The sequence below is a fragment of the Tetrapisispora phaffii genome, chromosome 1 (assembly GCF_000236905.1).
Source record: "Tetrapisispora phaffii CBS 4417 chromosome 1, complete genome".
NCBI classification, from domain to species: Eukaryota; Fungi; Ascomycota; class Saccharomycetes; order Saccharomycetales; family Saccharomycetaceae; genus Tetrapisispora; species Tetrapisispora phaffii.
The window spans coordinates 286,127-311,574 of NC_016520.1; the positions used below are offsets into that span (position 1 = coordinate 286,127).

At 32.6% G+C, this 25,448-nt stretch overlaps 11 protein-coding genes across 11 annotated transcripts; 7 read left to right on the forward strand and 4 right to left on the reverse strand.

Annotated features, from left to right (window-relative positions):
* Positions 1-1,574: 1,574 nt before the first annotated feature.
* CWC15 (U2-type spliceosomal complex subunit CWC15) lies at positions 1,575-2,135 on the reverse strand (the record flags this gene model as incomplete). Its single annotated transcript, XM_003683614.1, has 1 exon — positions 1,575-2,135. The coding sequence occupies one exon, from the start codon at positions 2,133-2,135 to the stop codon at positions 1,575-1,577; it is 561 nt and encodes a 186-aa protein (XP_003683662.1).
* A 538-nt stretch (positions 2,136-2,673) lies between these two features.
* Positions 2,674-3,327, forward strand: NBP2 (adaptor protein NBP2; the record flags this gene model as incomplete). The annotated part of the gene is made up of 1 exon (XM_003683615.1): positions 2,674-3,327. One exon carries the CDS (start codon positions 2,674-2,676, stop codon positions 3,325-3,327), a length of 654 nt encoding a protein of 217 aa, XP_003683663.1.
* Positions 3,328-3,495: 168 nt separating this feature from the next.
* On the reverse strand, positions 3,496-4,635 carry RKM5 (S-adenosylmethionine-dependent methyltransferase; the record flags this gene model as incomplete). Its single annotated transcript, XM_003683616.1, has 1 exon — positions 3,496-4,635. The coding sequence occupies one exon, from the start codon at positions 4,633-4,635 to the stop codon at positions 3,496-3,498; it is 1,140 nt and encodes a 379-aa protein (XP_003683664.1).
* A 336-nt stretch (positions 4,636-4,971) lies between these two features.
* Positions 4,972-6,066, reverse strand: HOM2 (aspartate-semialdehyde dehydrogenase; the record flags this gene model as incomplete). The annotated part of the gene is made up of 1 exon (XM_003683617.1): positions 4,972-6,066. The coding sequence occupies one exon, from the start codon at positions 6,064-6,066 to the stop codon at positions 4,972-4,974; it is 1,095 nt and encodes a 364-aa protein (XP_003683665.1).
* An 806-nt stretch (positions 6,067-6,872) lies between these two features.
* CPR1 (peptidylprolyl isomerase CPR1) lies at positions 6,873-7,361 on the forward strand (the record flags this gene model as incomplete). The annotated part of the gene is made up of 1 exon (XM_003683618.1): positions 6,873-7,361. The coding sequence occupies one exon, from the start codon at positions 6,873-6,875 to the stop codon at positions 7,359-7,361; it is 489 nt and encodes a 162-aa protein (XP_003683666.1).
* A 331-nt stretch (positions 7,362-7,692) lies between these two features.
* On the forward strand, positions 7,693-8,916 carry ENT5 (Ent5p; the record flags this gene model as incomplete). The annotated part of the gene is made up of 1 exon (XM_003683619.1): positions 7,693-8,916. The coding sequence occupies one exon, from the start codon at positions 7,693-7,695 to the stop codon at positions 8,914-8,916; it is 1,224 nt and encodes a 407-aa protein (XP_003683667.1).
* An 808-nt stretch (positions 8,917-9,724) lies between these two features.
* On the forward strand, positions 9,725-10,609 carry CTH1 (putative mRNA-binding protein CTH1; the record flags this gene model as incomplete). Its single annotated transcript, XM_003683620.1, has 1 exon — positions 9,725-10,609. The coding sequence occupies one exon, from the start codon at positions 9,725-9,727 to the stop codon at positions 10,607-10,609; it is 885 nt and encodes a 294-aa protein (XP_003683668.1).
* A 217-nt stretch (positions 10,610-10,826) lies between these two features.
* On the reverse strand, positions 10,827-16,559 carry NUM1 (Num1p; the record flags this gene model as incomplete). Its single annotated transcript, XM_003683621.1, has 1 exon — positions 10,827-16,559. The coding sequence occupies one exon, from the start codon at positions 16,557-16,559 to the stop codon at positions 10,827-10,829; it is 5,733 nt and encodes a 1,910-aa protein (XP_003683669.1).
* A 1,730-nt stretch (positions 16,560-18,289) lies between these two features.
* Positions 18,290-19,657, forward strand: KGD2 (dihydrolipoyl transsuccinylase; the record flags this gene model as incomplete). The annotated part of the gene is made up of 1 exon (XM_003683622.1): positions 18,290-19,657. The coding sequence occupies one exon, from the start codon at positions 18,290-18,292 to the stop codon at positions 19,655-19,657; it is 1,368 nt and encodes a 455-aa protein (XP_003683670.1).
* An 890-nt stretch (positions 19,658-20,547) lies between these two features.
* TPHA0A01540 (C2H2-type zinc finger protein) lies at positions 20,548-22,788 on the forward strand (the record flags this gene model as incomplete). Its single annotated transcript, XM_003683623.1, has 1 exon — positions 20,548-22,788. One exon carries the CDS (start codon positions 20,548-20,550, stop codon positions 22,786-22,788), a length of 2,241 nt encoding a protein of 746 aa, XP_003683671.1.
* A 1,171-nt stretch (positions 22,789-23,959) lies between these two features.
* ZRT2 (low-affinity Zn(2+) transporter ZRT2) lies at positions 23,960-25,195 on the forward strand (the record flags this gene model as incomplete). The annotated part of the gene is made up of 1 exon (XM_003683624.1): positions 23,960-25,195. One exon carries the CDS (start codon positions 23,960-23,962, stop codon positions 25,193-25,195), a length of 1,236 nt encoding a protein of 411 aa, XP_003683672.1.
* Positions 25,196-25,448: the final 253 nt, after the last annotated feature.

Sequence of the window (25,448 nt, forward strand, 5' to 3'; positions counted from 1 at the left end):
TTGTTACTCCACAAATGAGACTGGTCGTATAAGTGACTATACGATACCAGATATTACCTCTTTAGGTAGATTATTGTTGTAAACCTGAAACAATAGTGCCTGCAAGAATGTAATAGCAAAATTCCTAATGCATAAATAGTACTGTAGGACCATAAATCTGCCATACGTGTTCAACTCGACGATGTCGTCTCGTTGGACAGAACGGTAGATTGAAATATGATGTATATATAAACCCCGGTAATCAATAGTAAATAATTCATTGATCCAGGTCCAACAGACCAGAGAGATTAATCTAATTATATAGTATATAATTTAACCACATTTTAATATATTAAAGCAATGAATAACACTATTGAGCAATATCTGGTATCGTATATTCACTTATACGTCCAGTGACATTTCCAACATATGTATATATAACCCCGGTAATCAATAGTTAACAATTCATTGATCCAGGTCCAAGAGACCAGAGAGATTAATCTAAATATCTAGTATATACTTTAACAACTATTAATATATTAAAGCAATGAATTTAATTATTGAGCAGTTCTGAACTCAAAGTGTCATAAATACTTAGTTCTGTCACATGCACTACATTAATTCTGACACTCTTGTAACTTATTACAAATATATATTTAACGCCTACTCATAAAGATTGTAATGCTATTTCTGGAAACTTCTATTTAATAGTTAGTTCACTTTAGCTCGATGAAAAGACTGTTGAAATCAGACTCCGGATGAAGCCTCTGACTATGCATTATCGATTCTGCTAGACGATTACTGAATTGATGGTTTTATACGTGTTCACTATTTTGTAGTGACTTCTTAAAATTTTCATAGGCCAGTAGAAATACAATATTCAGCTGACTTTTTATTATATTTTTAATTTGATGTCAGCTTATTTATTCATGGAGCATGCTCTATCAGTTTACGACGTCTATTTAAGAAATGATAAATCTAGTCTCTTTAAAACATGATAGTCATAATTTGACAACAATTGAATGAAGTTATGTTCATCTAACAAACCTAAAATTAAGATTCCCTTCATTTAATATTTCTTCCCCTCTATATCCTTTAATGTTAGTTGTTCATTTAGATTTGAATAGCGATTTAGTGTATTTAAGATAATGGAGAGCTAAATGTTAAATGCCATTCACCTATACATATTTCAAATAAAACAAAAGGAAGAGATTTATCTCGAAAGAAAAGGAGGCAGTACATTATACATTAATCAAAAAATAATCATATTAAGCCAATATATTATAACTAATTTTATTCTAAATTATTAACTTAAGATATAAGAATTCTAATTGGAGAAATGTCTCCCAAATCAGAATTCTTACCTAAGTAGGCTGCTCATAGGACTGGTTCTTGTTATACATCACCAATGTACCGTCGTATTTATTGTAAGTCAGAGGACTAGGAAATATATGACGCCATGCATTGTCAAATTGTTAGGTGGTTTTCAGAATGATGAGCTAATCCTCAGTTTTAGAGGAAAAAACCTCTATAACAAACTTTTTATCTATACCCTAGCTTCTCAAGATATTTCCTTCAAATATATATGGTAATATTCACTTTATAAATTTCTTCAAAAACTCCTGATGATAATCAGATTTCGTTAAATCATTTACATATTTAGAAGAAGCGCTTTGATCGTGTTGGGATTTCTTAACTTTCCCTTTGTTTCTATTGAAAGTTGTTGAATTTCTCCATGATTTTTTAGGTGTCTTTGTATCGCTATCATTATTTTTATCCTTTAAGTCTATTGATGTTTTTGCTGTATCGGAAGTATCATCTCCTTTTACCTTGTCCTTTTTCAGCGCCCTTAGTTCATTTTCCAAAGTTTCTTCATCATCTAAATCATCTTCAGAACTACCCAACTCATTCTCAGAGATATCTACTTCTTTTAAGACCTTCTCCTGATCACCTCTTTCAGTATTTTCTAATTCAAACTGATCCCTTGACTCCTTTGTGTCTGACTTTCTCAATTCCTTATCGAAAGGCTTTGTATTTCTATATTTTATATCAAGATGTCCAGGCAACAAACTAGCATGCTGAATACTAGTAGGTACATAGGCAGCACTCTTAGCACCACTTCTTGCTTCTAATTGTGGTCTATGTGAAGTAGTCATTTTATTCTTAAAATTGGCAAGAAAGAAACAATCCTTTTCCCAAAGTCAGTCGCTTATTCTTCTTGTCAGCCAATTTTAAAATTCTAAACCAAAATATATCACACATTATTTCAAAAGATGGTTGACTTAAATATTTCTCATAAGAATATCATATAGTAATCGTTAAAAAGATAAAAATAGTTGCAATGTCTTGCGATGAGCTTGTCACAACTGTAACCGATTAAATTTCAAAGAGAGAAGGCTTTATAAAATTGAAATTGTAAAAAAAGAAAATTTACATATTTGAAACGTTTAAATAAGAAGAATGTTTCAGTTTTAACGTATTTAAAAAAAGAATATATATTGTATAAAAGTGAATTAAGGATCATTCCTTTTTTATTGTTGAGTGACAGTTGAATATAGAGATTATTCAAATATAGTGAGATCATATATATCCGTTTATTTACCGTGCTAACTTTTTCCAATATCAATTGTATTTCTTATTTTTGTGAACAATTAAGATTAAATATAGAAGCATCGAATCTAATATAATATACGCATGTCTAAGATAGGAGTCATAGAGAATAATCACATGAAACAGGAGACCAGTCAAGATGAGCATATAGAGGAGATATCATATCTTGCTGGTGCTGACACAGGTGTTGGATTTATATCAATAAAAGATTTTGCATATGATAAGTCCAATCCTTTGCATTACGGATATTTTGAGGATAATAGTTATGATGAGAATGAAGAAGGGTACATGCACAGTGAGGCAGATGGCATAAAAGGAGATGAAGATCTCGATGACAGGAGACAAAGTTTTATATTACCAGAAACACATATTATAAATTGCAAAGCTATCGCATTGTATGCCTTTGAACCTGAGAATGAAAATGAACTAGAATTACAAGAAGGTGACATAATATTCATAAGTTACAAACATGGGCAAGGTTGGTTAGTAGCAGAAAATTATGACAGAACACATACTGGTCTAGTTCCTGAGGAATATATATCTTATCTAGATGATGATGATGACGATGGTGAAGAAATGGAAGACAAGGCCCGCCCATTCTATTTAACTCAATTTATTACTCAAAGCATGGATATCCAAAAACAAGATGATAATGAAGGAGGAGAGAATGAAGGAGAGTGGGAAGATATAGATGAATTAAACAATGAAGTGCAGAGAACACTGAAAATTTCTGAATAAATTTTTTAAAGACATAAAAATCTGATTGATAAATTCAAAAACGCAGCGGCAAATAAAGCAACTCCTCTTTTAACTTTTAAGAGTTATGAATAGCATAATTACATAATTAAAATTTCAATATATATTGATTACTTAGTTTCAAAATATAAACCATTTAGTAAATTTTTATTATATATAATAAAAAGAAAATCTGGAAGAATTTAAGTAATCATTCGTTAATGAAAAGACTTTTAAATCGTTTTCTATTATAGCTTTTTCTAGAAATTCAGTTATAATATCTTGTGATCTCAAATGAATACCAATAAGGCAGTGTGTTTGAATATTTTTCTTCTTAAAAAAATCGATTAGTTGAATTAAGGTTTTCAAAAAATAGTCGATCAAGTATTCATTATAAATCACATCCATTGCAATTATTGTAACAACATTGGAACTTTGGGATATTCTAATGAAATCCATAGGAAGCAGTGCAGGTTTAGATATGTCAAAAGTTTCCCAATCGATTGGCATAACTTCTAGGTTGACAACAGGCTTCTTATGGGCCTCCGTCTCTGAATTTTGTTCAAGAACGATTTCACTTCCGATATCCATACTTCTAGACACACATTCCTTTTTACTTATCTGCACAAGGTTCTCGCTTATGTTTTGTTTTAACTTGCTTATAATTCCCTTCTGATCTGTAGCTATATAGTCGTTAACAAAATTACTCAACACGACTGCAGTCATTCCGGATACCCCTGAACCTAACTCAATTATACTACAATCGAAGCCTTCTCTATTACTATTATCGTAATTGATTATTGGAGGTACTTTCAGTTTAGAATCAACTATTGAATGGTGAGGTAATTTGAGAGCTTCAATTTGTGAATCCATAGCAATGACTTCTAGATCACCTCCATTTCTGAAAACTGATGCTGTTGGATGATACAATAGCCATCTCAAAAAAAAAGGTGTTGTTGACCATAAAACATAACCAGTTGTTGAATTGTTATTATCCTTTGATGAGTTCAAACTAGTGAGTGATTGTTCTATATTCAACGAATAAAAATCGTTATTGAAAGCACTCTCCTTTTTCTTCGACCTATTTTTATCTCTCTTCTTGGTTCTATCATTCTTAGAATTGCCGTTTGAACGACTGGTATCATCCAAACCAATATATGGTTCAATATCGATCGTGAGTGTAGTTTCCGATCTATTCAAAATACCCAGATCCTGTTTCAATGTTTCTGAATTCGAGTTCAATTCGATATAACGCTCAAAGACATGATCATGCAAGGAATCTTCATCTAGTAGCAGTAATGTCAGATCCATTAAACATTCCTGTACGTTTTAATCGCCCGGTGAGTGATTCGCACGTTTGAGATTCTTATAAGCATTCGAGTCAAGAAGATGTTATGGTTAATTTATGGATGTTTTAAAATAAGACTGAAAATTGGATGCTGCTGGTTTTTTTTTCAGAAATTTCTTAAAAGACGCAATTATCGTAATTTAGATGACTAACAATAAACTGATAAATAAATATATATTATTTTACTACCTATAAGCATGGAATATGTAAAGGCATCAGAGTGTAGAAAAGCACCAGAATTGTGGTATTTGATTCATGATATAATTCCATGAATTGCGTACTAATGAATGATTGTGAAATTAGATCAAGTTCTTTGCGAGTAAGATTTCTGCAATCAAGATACCTGCACCAGCGGCACCGATAACGGTGTTGTGAGATAGAACAACCATTTTGAAATCCAATAGGGGATCTTCTCTGACTCTTCCGACGGAGACACCGTAACCAGCATCTCTGTTCCTGTCCAATCTTGGTTGCGGTCTATCGTTTTGTTCCAAGACGTGAATAGTTTGTTTTGGAGCTGAATGACAACCTAATTTATAAGCGTCACAGACGTAATCTCTTAGACAGTCCTTGACTTGGTCCACTGATGGAGCTGGTCTATTTTTGAATCTTAAAGAGATGCATTCTGTATGGCCATCTGAGACAGCGACTCTATTACATTGTGCTGATACTTTAATTTCTTCGTCTGATAATAGATTGACATGAGTCCTTTCATTTGCTAAAGTGCCCAAGATTTTCTTGGTTTCCCATTCAATCTTATCTTCTTCACCTCCGATATGAGGGATGACGTTATCTAGGATATCAATACTTGGTACACCTGGAGAGAAACCAGCACCGGAGATAGCTTGCATTGTGGTTGTCGTCAAAGCGTCGATAGGACCGAATTGTTCTACTAGTGGTTTCAACGGAGCAACTAAACCTGCTGTGGAACAGTTAGAGATACATACGATGAAACCTGGTTTCTCATTATTGTTTGCCTTCGCATCTTCAATTTTCTTGGCGACGATATCTAAATGATCGACGTTCACAATTGGTACGATCAATGGCACGTCTTTTTCTCTTCTGTAGTTCTTAGCGTTTGAGACGACAGCGAAACCTGCTTCGACAAAAGCCTTCTCAATTGGGCCAGCATAGTCTGCATCTAAACCTGAGAAAACGATATCACAACCTTTGAAATCATCTGGATTACATTCGGAGACAACGATATCCTCTGCGAAAGATGGCAGCAGGTCAGTTTGTTTCCAATTGACAGCGTCGATATATTTCTTTCCTGCAGACCTTGGAGAGGCACCTAAGAACTTCAACTCGAAGTCCGGATGGTTGTTTAGTAGTAAGATGAATCTTTGACCGACGGAGCCAGTAGCCCCCAGAACACCAGCAGTTTTTCTAGCCATGCTAAAGCGATTGTGTATTTGAGCTACTTAAACATATATATATAGGTATCTATAGCAATGCAGTTTCATTTCCTTATCTACAAAAGACGTATATTTATACAGAGTTGCTCACTGTACGTTAACATATGACTAATATCAGGAAACAGTGCGAGATGGAAAGTTCCGGTCTTGGCTACGTTGAGATGACATTAATGGCTGATTGTGCGATCTGGGTTTATCACTTGAGACGGACAGACAAACAGATCCGACGGAGATGGGAAACAAAAGAAAAGGAAAGAACGCAGGTTACCCAGGCTAACACATGATCACGTCCAACGAAGACGTGCCCTGCCACGCTTACCCTGCCGCACTGTACCCCCGTCCGCCAGTGCATGCTATGACGTCTTCATCATTTTTTTTGCTTTCCAGTTCGTTATACACACAGTGGAAGCCACAAAAACAACACAGACACGCACAGACACACGCACACAGCCCGTTTCTTTTGTTCTAGAAGTAGCGCTTTTCGAGAGCCAGAAATTGAAAAAAAAAGCAATTGTCGAATTGACAGAGGGGCCCCGCGGCACAGACACACCACCAACGGTGCGAACACAAAAATTTGCCACCTCAAATGCCAGCCAGAACCTTGAGCAAAGGGGGTCTCGGCGGTCAATCGATACCATCGATACAATTGCTATATATAAGTACATATATAAGAGCATGGTTCTCGTTCTTTACATGTCATGTACCCTCTCTCTCTTATCAGTTCATCTCTCACATTCTTCGCATATCCCCAATCTACTTTATTCAATTAATATATATCTATCACTATGTCTAAGGTCTTTTTCGATGTTGAAGCCGATGGTCAACCATTAGGTCAAATTGTTTTCAAATTATACAATGACGTAACCCCAAAAACAGCTGAAAATTTCAGAGCTTTATGTACTGGTGAAAAGGGTTTCGGTTATGCCGGTTCTCCATTCCACAGAGTCATTCCGGACTTCATGCTGCAAGGTGGTGATTTCACTGCCGGTAACGGTACTGGTGGTAAGTCCATCTACGGTGGCAAGTTCCCAGACGAAAACTTCGTCAAGAAGCACGAAAAACCAGGTTTGTTATCCATGGCCAACGCCGGTCCAGGTACCAACGGTTCCCAATTCTTCATCACCACTGTTCCATGCCCATGGTTGGACGGTAAGCACGTCGTCTTCGGTGAAGTCGAGTCCGGCTTCGATATTGTCAAGAAGATTGAAGCCTTAGGTTCCCCATCTGGTGCCACCAGAGCTAGAATCATGGTCGCCAAGTCCGGTGAATTATAGTTCAAGTAATATTATATATTTAGATACTCACTCCTTATAATATAATATATTTATACATCACGTGCATCACACGTGACGAGTATTTCTCAAAAAAAAATAGCAATCCTCACAAAAGTTTCAAGAGCAGCCCGGACAGGGTAACGCGAAGGCTGTTAAGTAGCCCGATAAAAAATTATGTAAGAGGCCCTTGACATAAAAATATGTCAATGAGCCACTTGCGACTTGTTAATACGTATACATATATATACATATATATAAACTCGTATAGCTCACTTACATAGGTTTGTCAGGGCTGTATTGATCGAAACAGTTACAAGGATACACGTACGCAATGGACTCTCTTTCGAAGAAGATTCAGAATCTAGGCATTCACGATGTCAGAAATGCAGGTAGGTTCATGCAGAACATGCTCGTTCAATATGAGCCATACCAGATCGATATTAGAAGAGCCACAAACACAGACTCGTGGGGCCCCACTACTAAGCATCTAGAGAAAGTTATAAGAAACAAGTACCAGGTGCCTTTGTTTCTTATGACGGAGTACATTCTGAAGAGGATCATCGACCATATTGCTAAGAAACCGAAAAATCTTTACGAAAAGGCAAGGAAAGAGTACGTCAACTACGGCGCAGAATGGCGTGTTATCTTGAAGTGTTTAGTCGTCTTGGAGTTTTTGATGTTGCACGTCGAGGATGGTGAAGAGTTGAATCAGATTTTGAACTGTTTGTCCACCCACAAACAGATCCTATTCGACAAGGTTTTGAACTACAGCATTGAGTTTTCTAATGACGGGAAAATGGAAACACATGAAAGAAGCATTAAGAAGAAGTGCGAGCAGGTCATCAACCTAATGGACGATAGAACGTACTTGGACCAACAAAGAATCATTAAGAAGAAAAACGAGATGAAAGTCAGTGCCTCGGGCTCCACGTCTTCAAATTACAACTATAACGGTGGCAGCAGCATCATTGGAGGAGGGAGAGGCAGTTACACTGCCTCCAGCACAAACCAGTACGGTATGAGCGACTACAATGCGAATGCCATGGATTCCGTCGAGTTCGAAGTGCCTGAAGACACATTCACTGGCTTGGACGATAGTCCAGATGGATCTTCATCGAATACAGCAGGTAGGGCACGTAGACTATCGTACATTGAAGAACAAAGAAAGCAAAGAAGAGAGAAACTAAGAGAGAAAATAAAACAAACAGAATCCGAAAGAAAACACAGCAAGGAAGAACATATTTCGACACGATCTAAACCAGCACAACCAGAAGAAATCCCAGATCTGCTAGACATGGATTTCGATTCGCCTGTAGTAGGATCCACCACCACGACAAGTCCTGCTATTGTTAAGAATAGCATAGAAGTTGACGACGAGGACGACGAGGACGACGACGAGTTCGGAGATTTCCAAACAGATAACAAGTTAACAGATAACACCACCACAGAAACAACATTGAACACAACTACAACTACAACTACAAGCACTACCACCCCACAAAAACCAAACGACCTCTTTGCAGATCTATTTGCAAACTCGAAGTCATTGATTTAGAACAAAAAACCCACATCCGTACACGCTTATATATAAACAAGTGAACATATATATATACACACACATATATATATATACATTAATAATTAAAAAACGATACTATAAACAATCAATCTTATACACCCATCAGCAGAAAACACCTATCCAATTTCTTTAAAACCTTAATTAACTACTCCATTTGCACCCATTTTACACTGAAGCTTTTTTCATTCTGTAGACCATCAATCATGGAAATTGATATTATTAATATCATTTTGAAATACCCAAAGAACGCAAACGAGATAGATGGTTTCGCTGCGTTTAGACGAAACCCTCATTGGTAATGATGATATCGTACGTGGTGGATTAAGTTTTTAGGAAATTGTTAAGGTGTAAAAGCTAATCTTCAAGATGCTTCCGGGCTTGAAATCCTTCACATTGATTAGAACCACAAGAGTCACTGGTGTGGTCGATTTGATGGAAAGAGAGAGCGGTGGCTGCCGTGATTCTTTATTGGCAATAGAGTTATTATACTAATCTTTGAAGATTTTAATGTGCACAAGTGAAATTATGAAGTTCGATGGCCTTATAAGATCCGACTGAAAGCTGTTGTGTGCCTTTGTCATTAGGAATAGGGTGCAGTAACTATTATTTTGTGTTTTATATAGTCTTGATAAGAAATTTAAATGCATTGGCATACACGTATATATATGTATATGCTTATAAAGGTACTAGTGAAATATCTTGCATCGTATGTTTTCTTTTGTTAGACTTGTATGATTGTATCGAGGAGGATTGATACGAACAATCAAATAGTTAATTTGACATAATGGATCAGAGATTCGAACAATATTACGAGAAGAATATTCTTAATGCCGATGCTAATACTAGTGCTGCTAGTACAGTGACATCGTCGTTATTTTCTGACAATGTCGAATATAATAATCAAGTGAAAGAATTAGAGGACTATTACTATAAGACTTTATTGAATGATGAAGATGGGCTAAATAAAGTTAAGAGTAGTGAGAATATAAGCGATGCTTCAAGTATAATAGATGACACTGCGGGTTTCAGTCAACAGTGTGATGAAAGTCATGTATCTAAATCTAATTACTGCAACTTATTTGACTCTCAAAATGTCTCTACATTAAAGAAATTAGAGGTTCAAATAAATTCAAATTATTTCAATATAACCAATTCATTACCTTTAACCAGTGCAAATTTACAAAAATTATCATCAACAAACGTAACAAAAAATGACGAGAATATATCTCATAAGAAACCAATAAAAATTGTCATTACAACAGCAGCAAGCGTTAATGCTATAGATTATTCTGGTACTAATATTAACAAACAGTTATTTAAAACAGAATTATGTGAAACCTTCACGACGAAGGGTTTCTGTAAATATGGTAATAAATGTCAATTTGCTCATGGCTTAAATGAACTGAAGTTAAAACAAAAGACAAATAATTTTAGAACAAAACCTTGTATAAATTGGGCGAAGTTAGGCTACTGTCCATATGGTAAAAGGTGTTGTTTTAAACATGGTGACGATAGAGATATACAAATTTATAAGAATGCAGGTTCAATCATTATAGAAGATAAAAATATTAAACAAATATCTTCAGAGTCACCAATTAAACATCAAAAGAATGTCGTAAAGAAAAATTTACATTCTGATATCCTTGCATTAGAAAAGATGACATGGTAAGTCATTATCCACATAAATTGATATTCAATCACTTTTTAATTCCAAATTAAGATACTTAGGCAATCAATCTATTTATTAAATAATCATAAGTATTATTGTCAAAGAATTTATATTTATATACTCATTTGATTTTAAATATTATTTACTGTCATTTGAGATGTTTCTCTAAGAATATACACAATTTTAATTGATACATTTTAATATAATTTTGGATCTATCATTTAGGGTAATTAAAACCAGTATTTTTTAATAGTGGCGATGAAGTGTTAGGTAATCTAGCTCTATTAGGGTCAAGATTTATTGACGAGAGTTTTTTGGATATCTTTCTTGTTTTCTCTGACTGAGGACTTTTTGGGTTTTTAAAAGAGTTGGACAAATGGTACAGGTTACCTGGATGGATATTATCAGTTGGGTCGTCTGCTACATCATTTAAATCAATACCTTCTAAATTCCTTTGTAATAAATATCTTAAAGAATTATACCAAACGTTATGTCTTTGTCGAGTTGGACAAGTAATTTTGATAGAACGACCTTCAGTTTTAACAATAATGCTTTTATGGTACAAGCCTACTGGATATGGATTTGTGTCGTTAATACTTTCAACACCTAATATTGCAACTCCTTTTGTCTTTCTGGAAGTAACATTATCCATTACAGGATTTGTACTTGACCAATATAACGTCAAGGTATATGGGTGAACCCAGAAATATTTTTCATGCCTAGATTCAAAACCTAAGTGTCCTAAACGACGATAATATTTAAACAAATATTCACCGATAACAGTTTGTGTAACTGCAGGAATAATGCTTGGTTCAGTAAAAGAAGCCACTGTAACAAGTGACACACCACCTGCAATCGAAAAAGCTCTCATACTATTAGCGTTGGACATAGTAGAGCTTCTAGAATGAGAGTATGAATTGCTTGACTGCATATTGTTCGCATGTCCATTAGAAGAGTTTCCAGAAGATGGGAAAGTTATTTGTCCTCCAATAGGAGGTGGTGGAGCAAATTCAGTAGGGTTGCCTAAAACATGTGTTGAATCTTGACCTCGTTTTTTCAGCTCCGCTTGAAGCTCATTTATTGTGAAGTTTCTAAGAGAAGCATTGTTTGATATTAACAATTTCTGGTAGTATGAAGAAGGTAACAGAACAGTATCTTCAGAATCTGGAGTTTTAGAAGAAGTGGTAGGAACAAAGGAGCTTCCAGGTACACATATATAACCAAAACTGCTAGCTTTTTGTTTTATTTGACTAATTTCTTCACTGATATATTGAGTGTCATCTTCAGCAAAACTATTTCCCTCTTCCTCATCTCTCAAGTAACTTATATCACTAATATTTGCATTCATTTCTAGATATTTTTTTCTTTCTAACACGACCAAATCTTGCTTCTCTGCCTCCAAATATAATAACTCTTTACTTATAGAAGGATTGTTTAGTTCTGCCTCTATAGACTTAAATTTCTCAATATTAACTAGAATAAAATTCATTTCAGCAGCTTTTTTGGAAAGAGTTTCTTCATTCATATCAAGAATGTTACTATCCCTTTCTAACTGAACTAAGCGCATGTAATCGTCATTGTTTATGACTTCTAAACCATGTTCATGAGCATAATAAATAATCTCTTCTTTAAGAGGAGACCAATCTTTTTTAATTTCTTGACTCTCTTTTTGAGTTTGCTTGAGCTCAGAAATCTCATTAACATCAGTGAAATCATCTCCTAGATCCTTTTGGATAGATTTATTATCATTTTCAAGTAAGTGGTTCTCACTTATTTCACCAACATTGGGAATTGAAGTGGCAATGTTGGAATTTGCAACCAAGTTTGGAATAGGAATTGGTATTGGCAAGGTTGACGAGATTAGATGATTAAAGTTAGATGAGCTTTTTTGATCTCCTTCTGATAATTTCTTGTATTCAGATAGATCCATCACAACAAGTCCTAACTTAGAGCAGTGATTTCTAATCTCATCTTCGCTCAGAATATTAGGTTCTCTACTTTCAGAAGATTTTTCAATGGTTGAATGAGGATTTATAAAATCACCTTGAATACTCGTGTTAATTAACTCAGCATAATCATCTTTACTTAAAACTACAATACCTAAATCATCGGCCATATACCGAATCTTATCAAGATCAATATTATCATTTTGTTCTGGATGTCTATTTTCTGAATTCACATCAACTTCACATTTTAGGTTATCATATTCTGTTTGCAGTGTTTCATATTTGTGTATTAACTCCAGATTTTCATTCATTGTTGTTTGGTTTTCATTTTCCTTATCCTGAGTTAAACTTATGGCTTCATTCACTGTATTTTCTAATTCGTTCTTCTCAGTTTCTAAAGATCTTAGTGTAATGGTTAATAATTCAACTTCCTCTATTTTCCTTTTATTATCTTCATTAAGAGCTTCACGTTCTAATTGAAGTTTTTCAAGATCACTCTTTAAAGTTTCATTTTCTACCTTTATTTGGTTCATACTTTTAGATATATTCTCAAATTCTAGTAGATCAGAATTTTTGGTCTCAATCTCCTTTTCTAACTCTCCAATTTTCTGTATATTAAGTTCGTAGTCATCTGCTGAGATAAGTTTCATACCAATTTCGCTTGAGTACTTTTGTAATGTTTCAAAATCATAAAGATCTTTGTTATTTTCCTCTTTAGGTCTTTTGTAATCATTAATTGAAGGAGAAGAGTTAATTTCAGAGTTGTAATAATCTGAATTTGCAACGTCAGACTGTTTATTTTGTTGATATTTTGTTTTAAGCATCAAATATTCAGCAAACTCTTCTTGTGAAATAGAGACATTTTTCAGAAGTTTATCATTAGATGATTGATTAGAATCCAACTGACTCTCATCCATTAGTCCTTCTTGTAATGCTCCAAAATTAGATTCATCACTGTCTTCATTATCGTTGAACAAATGTTTACCTTGATTAATTCCAATGTCGGAGGCAAAGTTCAAACCATCATCAATACCAATTGTACGTACTACCCCTTCTTCAACACCACTTCTAGTAATGGGTACTAGTTTATATCCCAATGACTTCGCATGGTGATTTAAAACGTCAAAACAAAGACCTTCTGTATCCTGATCATCTTTAGAAGCTATAGTATGAATTGTAGATACATCAGATAGAGATATAGTGTCATCTATGCTTTTATTATCATGGTCCTCGACATTATTAATCATATTAACAAGCTTTGTTTTTGTCGGAATCTGGCTAAAATCAAGCAAGCTAGATTTACTTAATAATCTACCAACATTCTTATATGGAATGCCATCACGACTAGTTAATGACTGTGATGATTTCGCCAAACTCTCATTTGCATCGTAATACAGTGAGTGCTCTGTTGATGTAGAATTGACTGATAATGCAGAATTATTTAAGCTATTAAACACCAAAGAAGCACCTCTTCCTGACTCTGGATTATTGAGATTAAGTTTTCGTGGTGATTCAAACTCTTGAACACCAAGAGGAGTTAATTTCATATCAAAGTTTGCTGCATATTCCTTAATATCATCAAAGGATATACTATTCATTGTATTTTTTCTTTTTAATAAACTTTTATATTCATCTGTTGGCAATACAGTCAAATCGTAATCCTTTGCACCATTATAGATATCTGTCTTAGTCATTATATGATCCTTTTGATTCTTTTTCAAGTTTGAATATTCCTCTGAAGATAATGTGACAAAACCCATCTTTTTTGTGGACTTCAATATCTTTTCTTGACTTGAATTCTCTTCACGAATAACTTTCTCAAAAAATTGCTTGTTTGCCAATACTTTCGAAGAAGGAGATACAGTTTCCACAACTGATCTATCATTAAATTTATTAACAAGAGCTCCATAATCTTCACTTGTCAGAACATTTAATCCTAGCTTTTCGGCGTAAGCTTCAACATCTTTCTTACTAGGATTGTTAGTTTTGTTTAGAAGAACTTCATAGTCGGAGAATTTCACTAAAGATAGCCCTCTAGCTTTAGCAGTCTTTTCAAGAACATCATTTGACGGATATTCTGCACTCGATTTTAATACATCATAATCCTCTCTAGGCAAAGCAATATAACCATACAGATTTGCAAACTCTGACATTGTCTCTTTATTAGGTCCTTTTGTTAACTCGTCATATTTCTTCTCCGGTAAGGGAACTATATTGTATTTGGAGCATAAGCTAATTACTTCTTCTTTGCTCAAATTTTTGTTTAAATCATTTAACATATCTTGGTAATCAGATCTACTAATTAGAATCGAATCAGTATTCAACGAGAGTTCCCCATTATTTTGTGATAATGTAGATGATTTAGAAACATTCTCAGAATTAATTAAGATGTATCCATGTACTTTAGCAGCATTTGCAATATACTCCAGCGGTGGACTGTTAACTTTATCAACTAGTAATTCATAATCTTTTTGGTTTAAGACTACTAGGTTATTTTCATTAGCTTTTTCAATCAGATAGTCTTGACTTGGTTTATCAATCTTTTCTTTTAAGTTATCCATATCCTCTGTTTTTAGCACTGCTAAGTTATTTTCATTAGCTAGTTCAATAATTTTCTCAACATTAATATTCCTAATATCAAGGTAGGAGTTCTCTAACTCAATTTTATCAATGTAAATCTTGTCGCTAGAGGGACTCGCTTCGAATGCCTTCATATTTGATCTTTCATCAATTTTTTTCATCAGTGCTGAATATTCTGTATTTGTCAATATCATACAATCATTCTTTCTAGCATATTGTTGAACTTCCATCATGGTGAGTTCTACTTCGTATTCGTTGTTTTTAAAATTAATCAATTCCATATTATCAATATTCATCGGGGTATCATCAGTGTATTTAATATGAGCTTCATCTACTATTTTATCTTCCATCCCTTTGTTTCTTATTAAATTCGAAGAAGATAACTCTTTTTCACCATCATCATCACTATCATCATAATCTTCATTATTTATGGCTTCAATTGATTTATTTGATTTCAATATTACAATTTGTTTCTTCAATTTCGCTATCATTTGATGTGCATGTGTTAAATTTGATTTCAATGTTTGATATTGTAAATCTTTAGAAAATTCACTATCAAAATTTCGCTTATCCTCAGATATCTGTTCTTCTTCATTGAACACGCTTATTGGCATAAGATTATTATCCATATGGATACTTTCTGCAACTACTGGCGATTCTCTAGTTCTAATAGTATTTTTCTCAATATCGACAGTCAATACCTTTATTGTGTGCTGTAGCTCAGATACCTTTGTATTCAAATCATTATTTATATCATTTACTTCATTAATACGGTCTTTATAGTTATTTATTTCTGACTGATATTTTTTAGTATCGGAATTTATTTTATTTTCCAAACCTATCTTTTCTAAGTATAATGCTTCATTTTTAACATTAGTTTCCTCTGCTAATGATTTATTCTTATTTAATTCTTTCTTTTGCTTTTGGAAATGATCTTTCAATTGGTTTAATTCATTTGATACGTTAACATAATTCGATTCTAATTCCCAATTATTTGTTTTCAATGATTCATAATCTTTCTGTGTAGTGTTAAATTTTGAATTCAATATTTCATAATTTTTAGTTAAAGTTTTATTATCTTCATCCAACCTTTTTAATTTTTTAGACTTTCTTTCAATTTCTGATTGTAATTTTCTGCATTCATGTAATAAATTATCACTTAGATCCATTACAAAATTAACATTATCATTATTATGTGAAGATAAGATACTTGCATTTGAATTTCTATTTTTTTTGGTTAAAATATTTGAAAAAGAAAATGGTCTTCTGTTGTCTGGATCATTATTATTCCTCGATAAAGAATCTAAACCATCATCTGCAATATCTAATTGATCATTAACTCGATTTCTAACGGTATCCATCTTCATTGAAGATGATGATATGGATAATTGTTTCTTTATAGTACTATTTTGATTGCTTGCCATAACTAAAAAACAAAGGAAAGATATTGAGTATCTGGTATTCTTTTTTAAATTTATTATTTATTATTTATTAATTGTTGATTGGACAGCAAATTGCGTTTGTTTCTAGTTTTAATTTTGGGTTTTAGGTTTAGTTTTTATTTATTTAATATATAAACTAATTTCCCAAGTGAACGTAATGTGAGTATTCTTAAACCTTGGTATACTAATGAATCCGAATATCCAAATGGATTTAATATATCATCTCTGATTGATTAAGTACGTTTCATTTAAGTTGTATATATATAAATGAAGTGCTCATCTCATTACAATAGCTACATCCTTCTTTCTTTTTATTTTTTAGTTTATATTGTTTTTGATCCAGATTAGTATTTACTGCTTTTTCTCAATTTTTAATTTCGTGAAATATCCATTTTCGGTCATCTCATACAATGCAACAAATAAGACAATCATGATGTTTATTTCATACAGAAAAAAACTAATCACAATGTATGTTAAAATAAAATGAAAAGAAATCACTATTAAATAACATCCGAATATGTTGATAATTCAAATGTCTGATGTTATTTTTTTTTTTTTGATATACATACCTAATTATAGTTCAAATGTCTTAATATATCACCTGTGAGGGATATAATAATCTGGCATTAACATGTGTGGAATATAATAAAGCTCTTCGACACTACACCATCTTGTTTAAGAAAAACATACAAAGAATAGAATAAGAGCCTTATATATAATTATATATACATATAATTGTTTGTAAGAAAAGTTAACAAAACAGTTGGCGGCTAAACATATATATTGCGTTTTTTGTTTCTGTTTTTTTTTTGTTTTGTGTCACATCAATAACCAATAAATCTAGGATCAAGAATATGTCTTAACCCGCCCTTACTTCATTAAGTGAAGCACCTTCTATTATATTATAGTAAGAAAAGAAATATTGCTTGGACAAATGGAAGTTTTACAATAGTCACATGCTCTTATTTTAAGAACTCAGCAGTATGCATCTCGATACAATGACATTTCAGCGGTTGCAACAGCTTTAAAAAACATTAAATACGACAAGTCAAGCTTAACAGAACATTAAGACATGAACATAAATAAAGTTGGATTATAGAAATAGATATTGTATAATTATGATATCCATATATCAACAATTGTCTTGTAATAGCGGCAAGCATGAGGTCTAATGGCTCTTTAACGGTATACTGTCACATACATAGATACACACATACATATATAATAACTCTTCCGTACTCTTCCATAAGCTGTTACATGAAGATAACCCTGATTTCTGTCACTATTTTAAAATTCCACTCTATAAAAATTTCTTAATTATTGGTCATGCACACAACCTTATATTCCCCCCCGTTCTCGGTGTTTGTGAAAGAAAAACGCTACAATCATACAATATCATATACAGCGAATAGTGGATCGAACATGACAACATAGTTTTCTTTGAATAATAATTGGTTAGAATTCATATACTGTAATTAATTCTTAATTTTTAGAAAAGGGTAAACTGGGTTAACTTCTATATATAAAGATAAATATATCTTATTGTTTTCCTTCTTTGCTCTAATATTGTTTTATAACTATTAATACATATACACACACAAACACATATATATATGGTTACCGACGTGTGATACTGTACTTAAATATAATTATAATAACGAAAGTGTTCATAATATCTACTCAACACAAAAAACTATCAACATATACTAATCATGTTATCTAGATCTGTATCCAAGACGTTGTTAAGTACAACTGTTAGACAAAGTTTAAAAAATAAAACAAATATACATTCTTCTTTAAAAATTTCTTCAAATGTGTTAGGAAGAAGATATATCTCAAATGTTAACGTAGAAAATAATATCAATGGTAATTATATTAGGAAACAACAAACTAATTATGTTAATGGTAATAAGTTATGGTTAATTAATAATAGAAGATTTGCCTCGACGGTTGTTAAGGTTCCACAAATGGCTGAATCATTGACTGAGGGTACTTTAAAAGAATTTACTAAAAATGTAGGTGATTTTGTTCATCAAGATGAGCTAATCGCGACAATCGAAACTGATAAAATTGATGTTGAAGTTAATGCACCATTTTCTGGTACAATTAAAAAATTCTTGGCAAATCCTGAAGATACCGTCACTGTAGGAGGTGATTTAATTGAAATCGAAGAAGGTCCTGCTCCAGAAGGTAACGATGCTGTGAAAAAGGAAAGTAAGCCTGTCAAAGAAAAAGCAACAGAGCCTGTCCCAGAAAAGAAACCAGCAGAAACTGTGCAAAAATCGGAATCAAAACCTGTATCGACACCTGCTCAAGAAAAACCGAAGAAACAGGAAGCAGTACAAAATGTTTTTGAGCCAAAAACATTCACATCATTTTCTCGTAATGAACGTAAAGTTAAAATGAATCGTATGAGAATGAGAATTGCTGAAAGATTAAAGGAATCCCAGAACACAGCAGCATCCTTAACTACATTCAACGAAGTTGACATGTCTGGTATTTTGGAAATGAGAAAATTATACAAAGATGAAATTATTAAGACAAAGAATGTTAAATTTGGTTTCATGGGTTTATTTTCTAAAGCTTGTACTTTAGCTGCCAAGGACATTCCGTCCGTAAATGGTGCTATTGAAGGTGACCAGATAGTTTACCGTGATTATTCTGATATATCAATTGCAGTAGCTACACCAAAGGGTTTAGTTACTCCCGTTATCCGTAATGCCGAATCGTTATCTGTTTTGGAAATAGAAGAAGAGATTGTTCGTTTAAGTAAAAAAGCTAGAGACGGTAAACTAACCTTAGAAGATATGTCTGGTGGTACATTTACTATCTCAAATGGTGGTGTGTTTGGATCATTGTATGGTACTCCAATCATAAACACTCCACAAACTGCTGTTTTAGGTCTGCACGGTGTCAAACAAAGACCTGTCACTTTAGCTGATGGTACCATAGCTTCAAGACCAATGATGTACTTAGCTTTAACTTATGATCACAGAATGTTAGACGGTAGAGAGGCTGTTACATTTTTGAGAACAGTTAAAGAGTATATTGAAGATCCAAGAAAGATGTTGTTGGCCTAGATTTAAGATTATATATAATCTGGCATTATTTCTCAAGTTCTGTTAATATTTACTAGGTTATTATGATTTTTCAAAATTATTAATATTCAATTATATCATGAATAGCGCAATTAAATAAGAGCTATTTATTACTAAATCACTAAATACATATATTTATTTATTTATTTATTTATTTATTTCTAATTTTTCACAATTAAACAATTTATGGATATGTATATGTATATGCATCATATATCTTGAAAATATTGAACTGTTCAATCAGAACAGATGTATTTAAGAAAGCAATTTATAATTGAATTCTTAGTTAGCCTGGGAAGTAGATTTCTAAAAGTTGCTTAAGTATTTTCAAGATTATTTTATGTTGCCTAAGACAAATAATGATTCGATATTATCTTTACTATTATTATTGTTAGAATCAAATTCGGAAAAAACAAAAATCGTGTCACGTGCCACAGATACCCTTTTCTTAGTGTGAAGGAAATTTGTAATTACAGATATTTCCTGTTTAGGCAAATCATAAATATATGCTTATTTTGAAATAATATTGAAAATTGATTCAAGTCAATTTGTACATATAAGAGATATTTCACTGTCATTAAAAAAAAAATTGTTTATATATGTATACATCTTTAATTTTGATCCGTAATATATAAGCAAAATATTTAATGGTAATAAGTTTCAATTGATTTCCAATACTTCAATAGACCCAGTTAAAAAATAATATAAATATAACCGAGATCAATTTCACCCAAGTCCTTCATTTTCAAGATATATAATCGTTAACAGAGAAAACGTGGCTATTTACTAGAGTATACCATTTGCTATAGATCAATTCATTAAAAACTATAATATATATATTTGAGTTCCGAGACTATATTATTAATAACAATATGGAATCAAATACATGGAATGTAAACCCCACTGACATTTTAAATAATGATAATCATTATAAGACTGGGCAACTCGAAGATAATGCAAAGTTTTCAAATCATGACCTTGAGCAGGAGGAAACGTACAGAAATTATCTAGATTTAACATACGAAAATATGGATAATGTTTTAAGTCAAAAATTAAATGATTTAGATATACCTTTGGTCCCAACGAATGCTCAAAATGATATTACTTTAAATTTTGATGATGACTTCAATTGGAATCAATTGAAAATAGACGAATCTACCAGTACTACTGTAGCTCCAACATACAATAATAATACGAGACAGCACAAGAGAGGAATGAGCGGTACAGCAATATTTGGTTTTGCTAACCACACAAAAGAATTGAGTATATCAAATAATAATTTTGAGTATCCTATAGATTCTGGAAATCATTACGAACCACATCAACAGAATAGTAATGATTCAATGGTCATTGGTCAACAACTGTTAAAGCAACAGGAACAGTTAAAAATGGCCTTAGATAAACAAAAAGAAATGAACATTCAGTTGGAGCAACAATTGCTAGAGAATAGAAAGCAACAAGAACAATTACAAAATGCTTTAGCACAGCAACAAATGGTAACAAATAATTTAGTAATTAACTCGCCGTCAAAGAGTCCATCCCACACTGCACATACACCAAGATCTACTAGAGTTTCCAATGATAATGCAATAATAATTACTTCAAACTCAAAATCAGGTAAATTTGAATTTCCAGCTCCTCAAAATCCAACAACAATGATGATCTCGCCACCGTTATCAAACACTCCATTTAATGGATCACCAACAAACAATCGGAGAAATAGAAGCTTCATGCATGGCTTTCAAAGTAATACTGAATCAGACTTACTAAATATAAATAGCAATCAGAATTATGACTATTCGAAAGAATTAAATACACCAAATCTTACAAATGGATCAACCATGAATAACTCAAGACAGAGTAATACCCTTCATTATAAAAAAGAGTCTAATTACTCAACAACCTCGACAATTCCTCAATATACAGATGAAGATACAAGCGATTCGGAATATATGAAGAGTATGGGATTGGGTATACAAGTTGACTCTAGAGCAATACAGAACAATTTAAAGTTTAAAGGCTCACAAAAGCTTGATATGTTACCTACAATTGCTGGTTCGAACCAAAATACACCAGTTAAAGTGCAACCACCACAAAAATATAAATTCCAACATACTCCAATAAAACAACAACAATATAGCAATACACAATTTACTGAAAATAAAGATAATATAAATGATAACTTTAAGAATGATATGAAACCAACTAATATATTTTCACAGAGAAATAGAACACCCCAATTAGCATTATCATCACATATTAAAAGTGTTGACGATTCGGCTAGATCAGATATATATGGAACTTCTCCTTCAAACGGCTCTAATTTACAATTTAAAACCTTTGAAACACCTTCACCTTCGCATAAGCAAGATGACAACAAAGGCTTTACAGGTTATGATGGAAATATGAGTAGATCAGTTGTAAATCTCGATAATACCCCAGTGAAGATAACAACGAAACCAACTACTCTGCCAAGGGGTTCCATTGACATTTATGTTAAAGAACTACCCGACAAAACATTTGTTTGTTTGTATCAGGGTTGTCAAAAGTCTTTCAAGAGACGCTATAACGTTAGGTCACATATACAGACACATTTAGAGGATAGACCTTATACATGTGATTACGAAGGTTGTGAGAAATCTTTTGTTAGAAATCATGATTTAATTAGACATAGGAAAAGACATGATGAAAGAAATATTGTTTGTCCATGCGGTCAAAAATTTGCCAACCAAAAATCAATGGAGAATCATAAGAATAATAACATTTGTATAGGTGGGACAAATCTTCAAAAATCTGTGACGAAAACATCACCCAAGAAATACCAAGGAAATAGACCAGGTAATAACAATATTATAATAAATAGTCCTGTCAAAGAAGCAGTGACTAGTGAAGTAACAGCAGATTATGTTATAAAGAAAATGGAGCAACAATTAAAGCAAGAAATGGCAAATAATGGGTTCTTAGAACCTCCACCAATTGTTGGATCGGAAACGACAAAGATCGGTTCGAACACAACAACAAAGACATTAATATCTCCTTCACCCTCAACAGGATTGAGTGATTTGGGTTCGCCGTTTTTAGGATTCAGTGATATCGCAAAAACAATTACATAAAGAACAAGAACATTATCAAGGTGGTATTGACACCCTGTAATAATAATAATAATAATAATAATAATAATAATAATAATAATAATAATAGTAACAATAATAATAGTAATAATAATATAATTTTATCAACAAATGCATTATTTTTGAACGCATATATTCACCAATTGGTTCAACTAGCAATAATTTCGGAGGTTGGATTATCCTTTCCTATTTACAGTATTGGCAACCTGAAATGATTCTCATTGACATTCACGCTGCTACGGGATTTAAACGTCAATGCCTGTCGATTTCCATTTCATTCAAGTAGTTAGAAAGGTATTTCAGGGATATCTATTACTTTTGTTCAAAAAAATTTGAGAGGTTGTCAAAAATGATTTGAAGAAAAATTAAATATATTCATAACATGTACCTTAATTTAATTAATCAGAGTAAACTGTAACTAACATTAGGTTAAACTGGAGCTTTACAAGATGTGTTTGGCTACTCTGAATACACTTAGGGAAGTTATACAGATAGAGGAAGTTATGATTAAAGCTCTTACAATTGAATCAACTCAATCATAAAAACATCAAAAAATATAGTAGTTCAATGGATCAATATAGTAATCAATGAGAAATAATGATACTTAAATAATTTTTAAACTTGCCACTAAGTAAACAGGAGATAGAACTAAAATAAACATTATAGCTTACGAGTATTGATTATTTATAGGCTTTTCAATAACCAAATAGTCCTTGAATGACTATACATGTGTCCCTTTGACCACAACCTTAAAGTAACTAAATACCATAATTGGCATTAAGGATGAGATTTTGAGATGTTTTTTTCCTCTTTAACCTCGAGGGTCGGAAAAATAAATTCTAACCTTTAGGATGAAATTTGAAAAAGTGCTTCCAACGATGATGCAAATAATATTGAAAAAACCTTGGACCTTTAATAATGGAATGAAAGCTCTATTAATATATGTCTTTAAATATATTATATTATTTTTTAGTATTAATCAATTAGTTCATTTTAGCATTATAGCTATATTCAATTTGCATAGTTCCTTTTATTTATCATAATTAAGCTTTAAATGTATTAAGTACTGAATATAAATTCAGGAAAAATATTGAAATATTTTTATAGACAAAAGAACGAAACCTTCAATCAAAATTTCAACAGAATATAAAGAATGAGTTCACAATTCATAGAATTGGTTCTACGAGATGGCGACTCGACAGACACATGTGATACTCAGAGTTCGTATAATGGTAGTACGAATATGAGAGTATTGGCACTTTTCATAATATTAATTTCTTCAGGATTAGGTTCATTTTTTCCAATATTAGCGTCTACCTATTCTTTTATTAGGTTACCTGACTGCTGCTTCTTTGTGGCAAAATTTTTTGGTTCAGGAGTCATAGTAGCCACAGCATTCATTCATCTGCTGGATCCTGCCGTTGAAGCATTAAGTAACACATGTTTAGGTGGAACCTTTACAGAATACCCATGGGCATTTGGTATCTGTCTGATGTCCTTATTCCTGTTATTTCTGATTGAGATTATGACTCACCACATGTTAACTCATGATGAGCATGGTGATGGAGGACATAGTCACGGCGATGACACTTCATACACTGCTAGTAGTATTGATGATAAAGAAGCAGATAGCATCGATGCAGACGTGAGAAAGGATGCGAATGATGACAGTTATGATATAAATAGCATTTTAAATTTTGATAAAAATAAAGATTATGATATTGAAGCTAATCATTACGAAGTAAGCATGGAAGATAGAAATAACACAAAAATGGATAACTACAAAATATCGCAAACTAAATCCACTCCCGGTCAAGATCATTTCTCCCATGATTCTGAGCATCAGGATCTTGTGCAGCTTGGTACTCCTGTAGAACAACTAGATAAGGAAAAATACATGGGACAAATAGTAAGTGTAATTATCTTAGAATTTGGTGTCATATTTCATTCAATATTTACAGGTCTTTCATTAGCTGTTTCAGGAGATGAATTTGAAACACTATTTATTGTGTTGGTTTTCCATCAAATGTTTGAAGGATTAGGTCTAGGGACAAGAATTGCAGAAACCAATTGGCCAAAATCAAAGAAAAATACACCATGGCTGCTAGCTTTAGGCTTTACTATATCGACACCGATTGCTATAGGTATTGGGATTGGTGTGAGGTATACATTCATTCCTGGCTCCAGAACTGCATTGATCACCAATGGTATTTTTGATTCAATATCTTCTGGGATTTTAATTTATACTGGTCTAGTTGAATTAATGGCACATGAATTTTTATTTTCAAAACAATTTTCTGGTCGTGATGGATTTAAAAAAATGATTTTTGCATATGTTATTATGTGCTGTGGAGCAGCATTAATGGCACTATTAGGTAAATGGGCATAGGTAGAAAAAAAGTTATAATCACTTAACTTATTAAACAAGATAGTATTTTCTTGGAATAATTAGCATTTGATCAAACTCTACCTCAGATTATTTATATATTTATTTATTTATTATTTCTGAATACATTGATCAGTATTCAATTGGATATCATTATTTACTTTAAAAAAACTGGCATTGATCTTATCCGCCATATATAAATAAAAGGAAATAAGATAATATATTTTTGATAATATTATCATTATTCTATGTATTT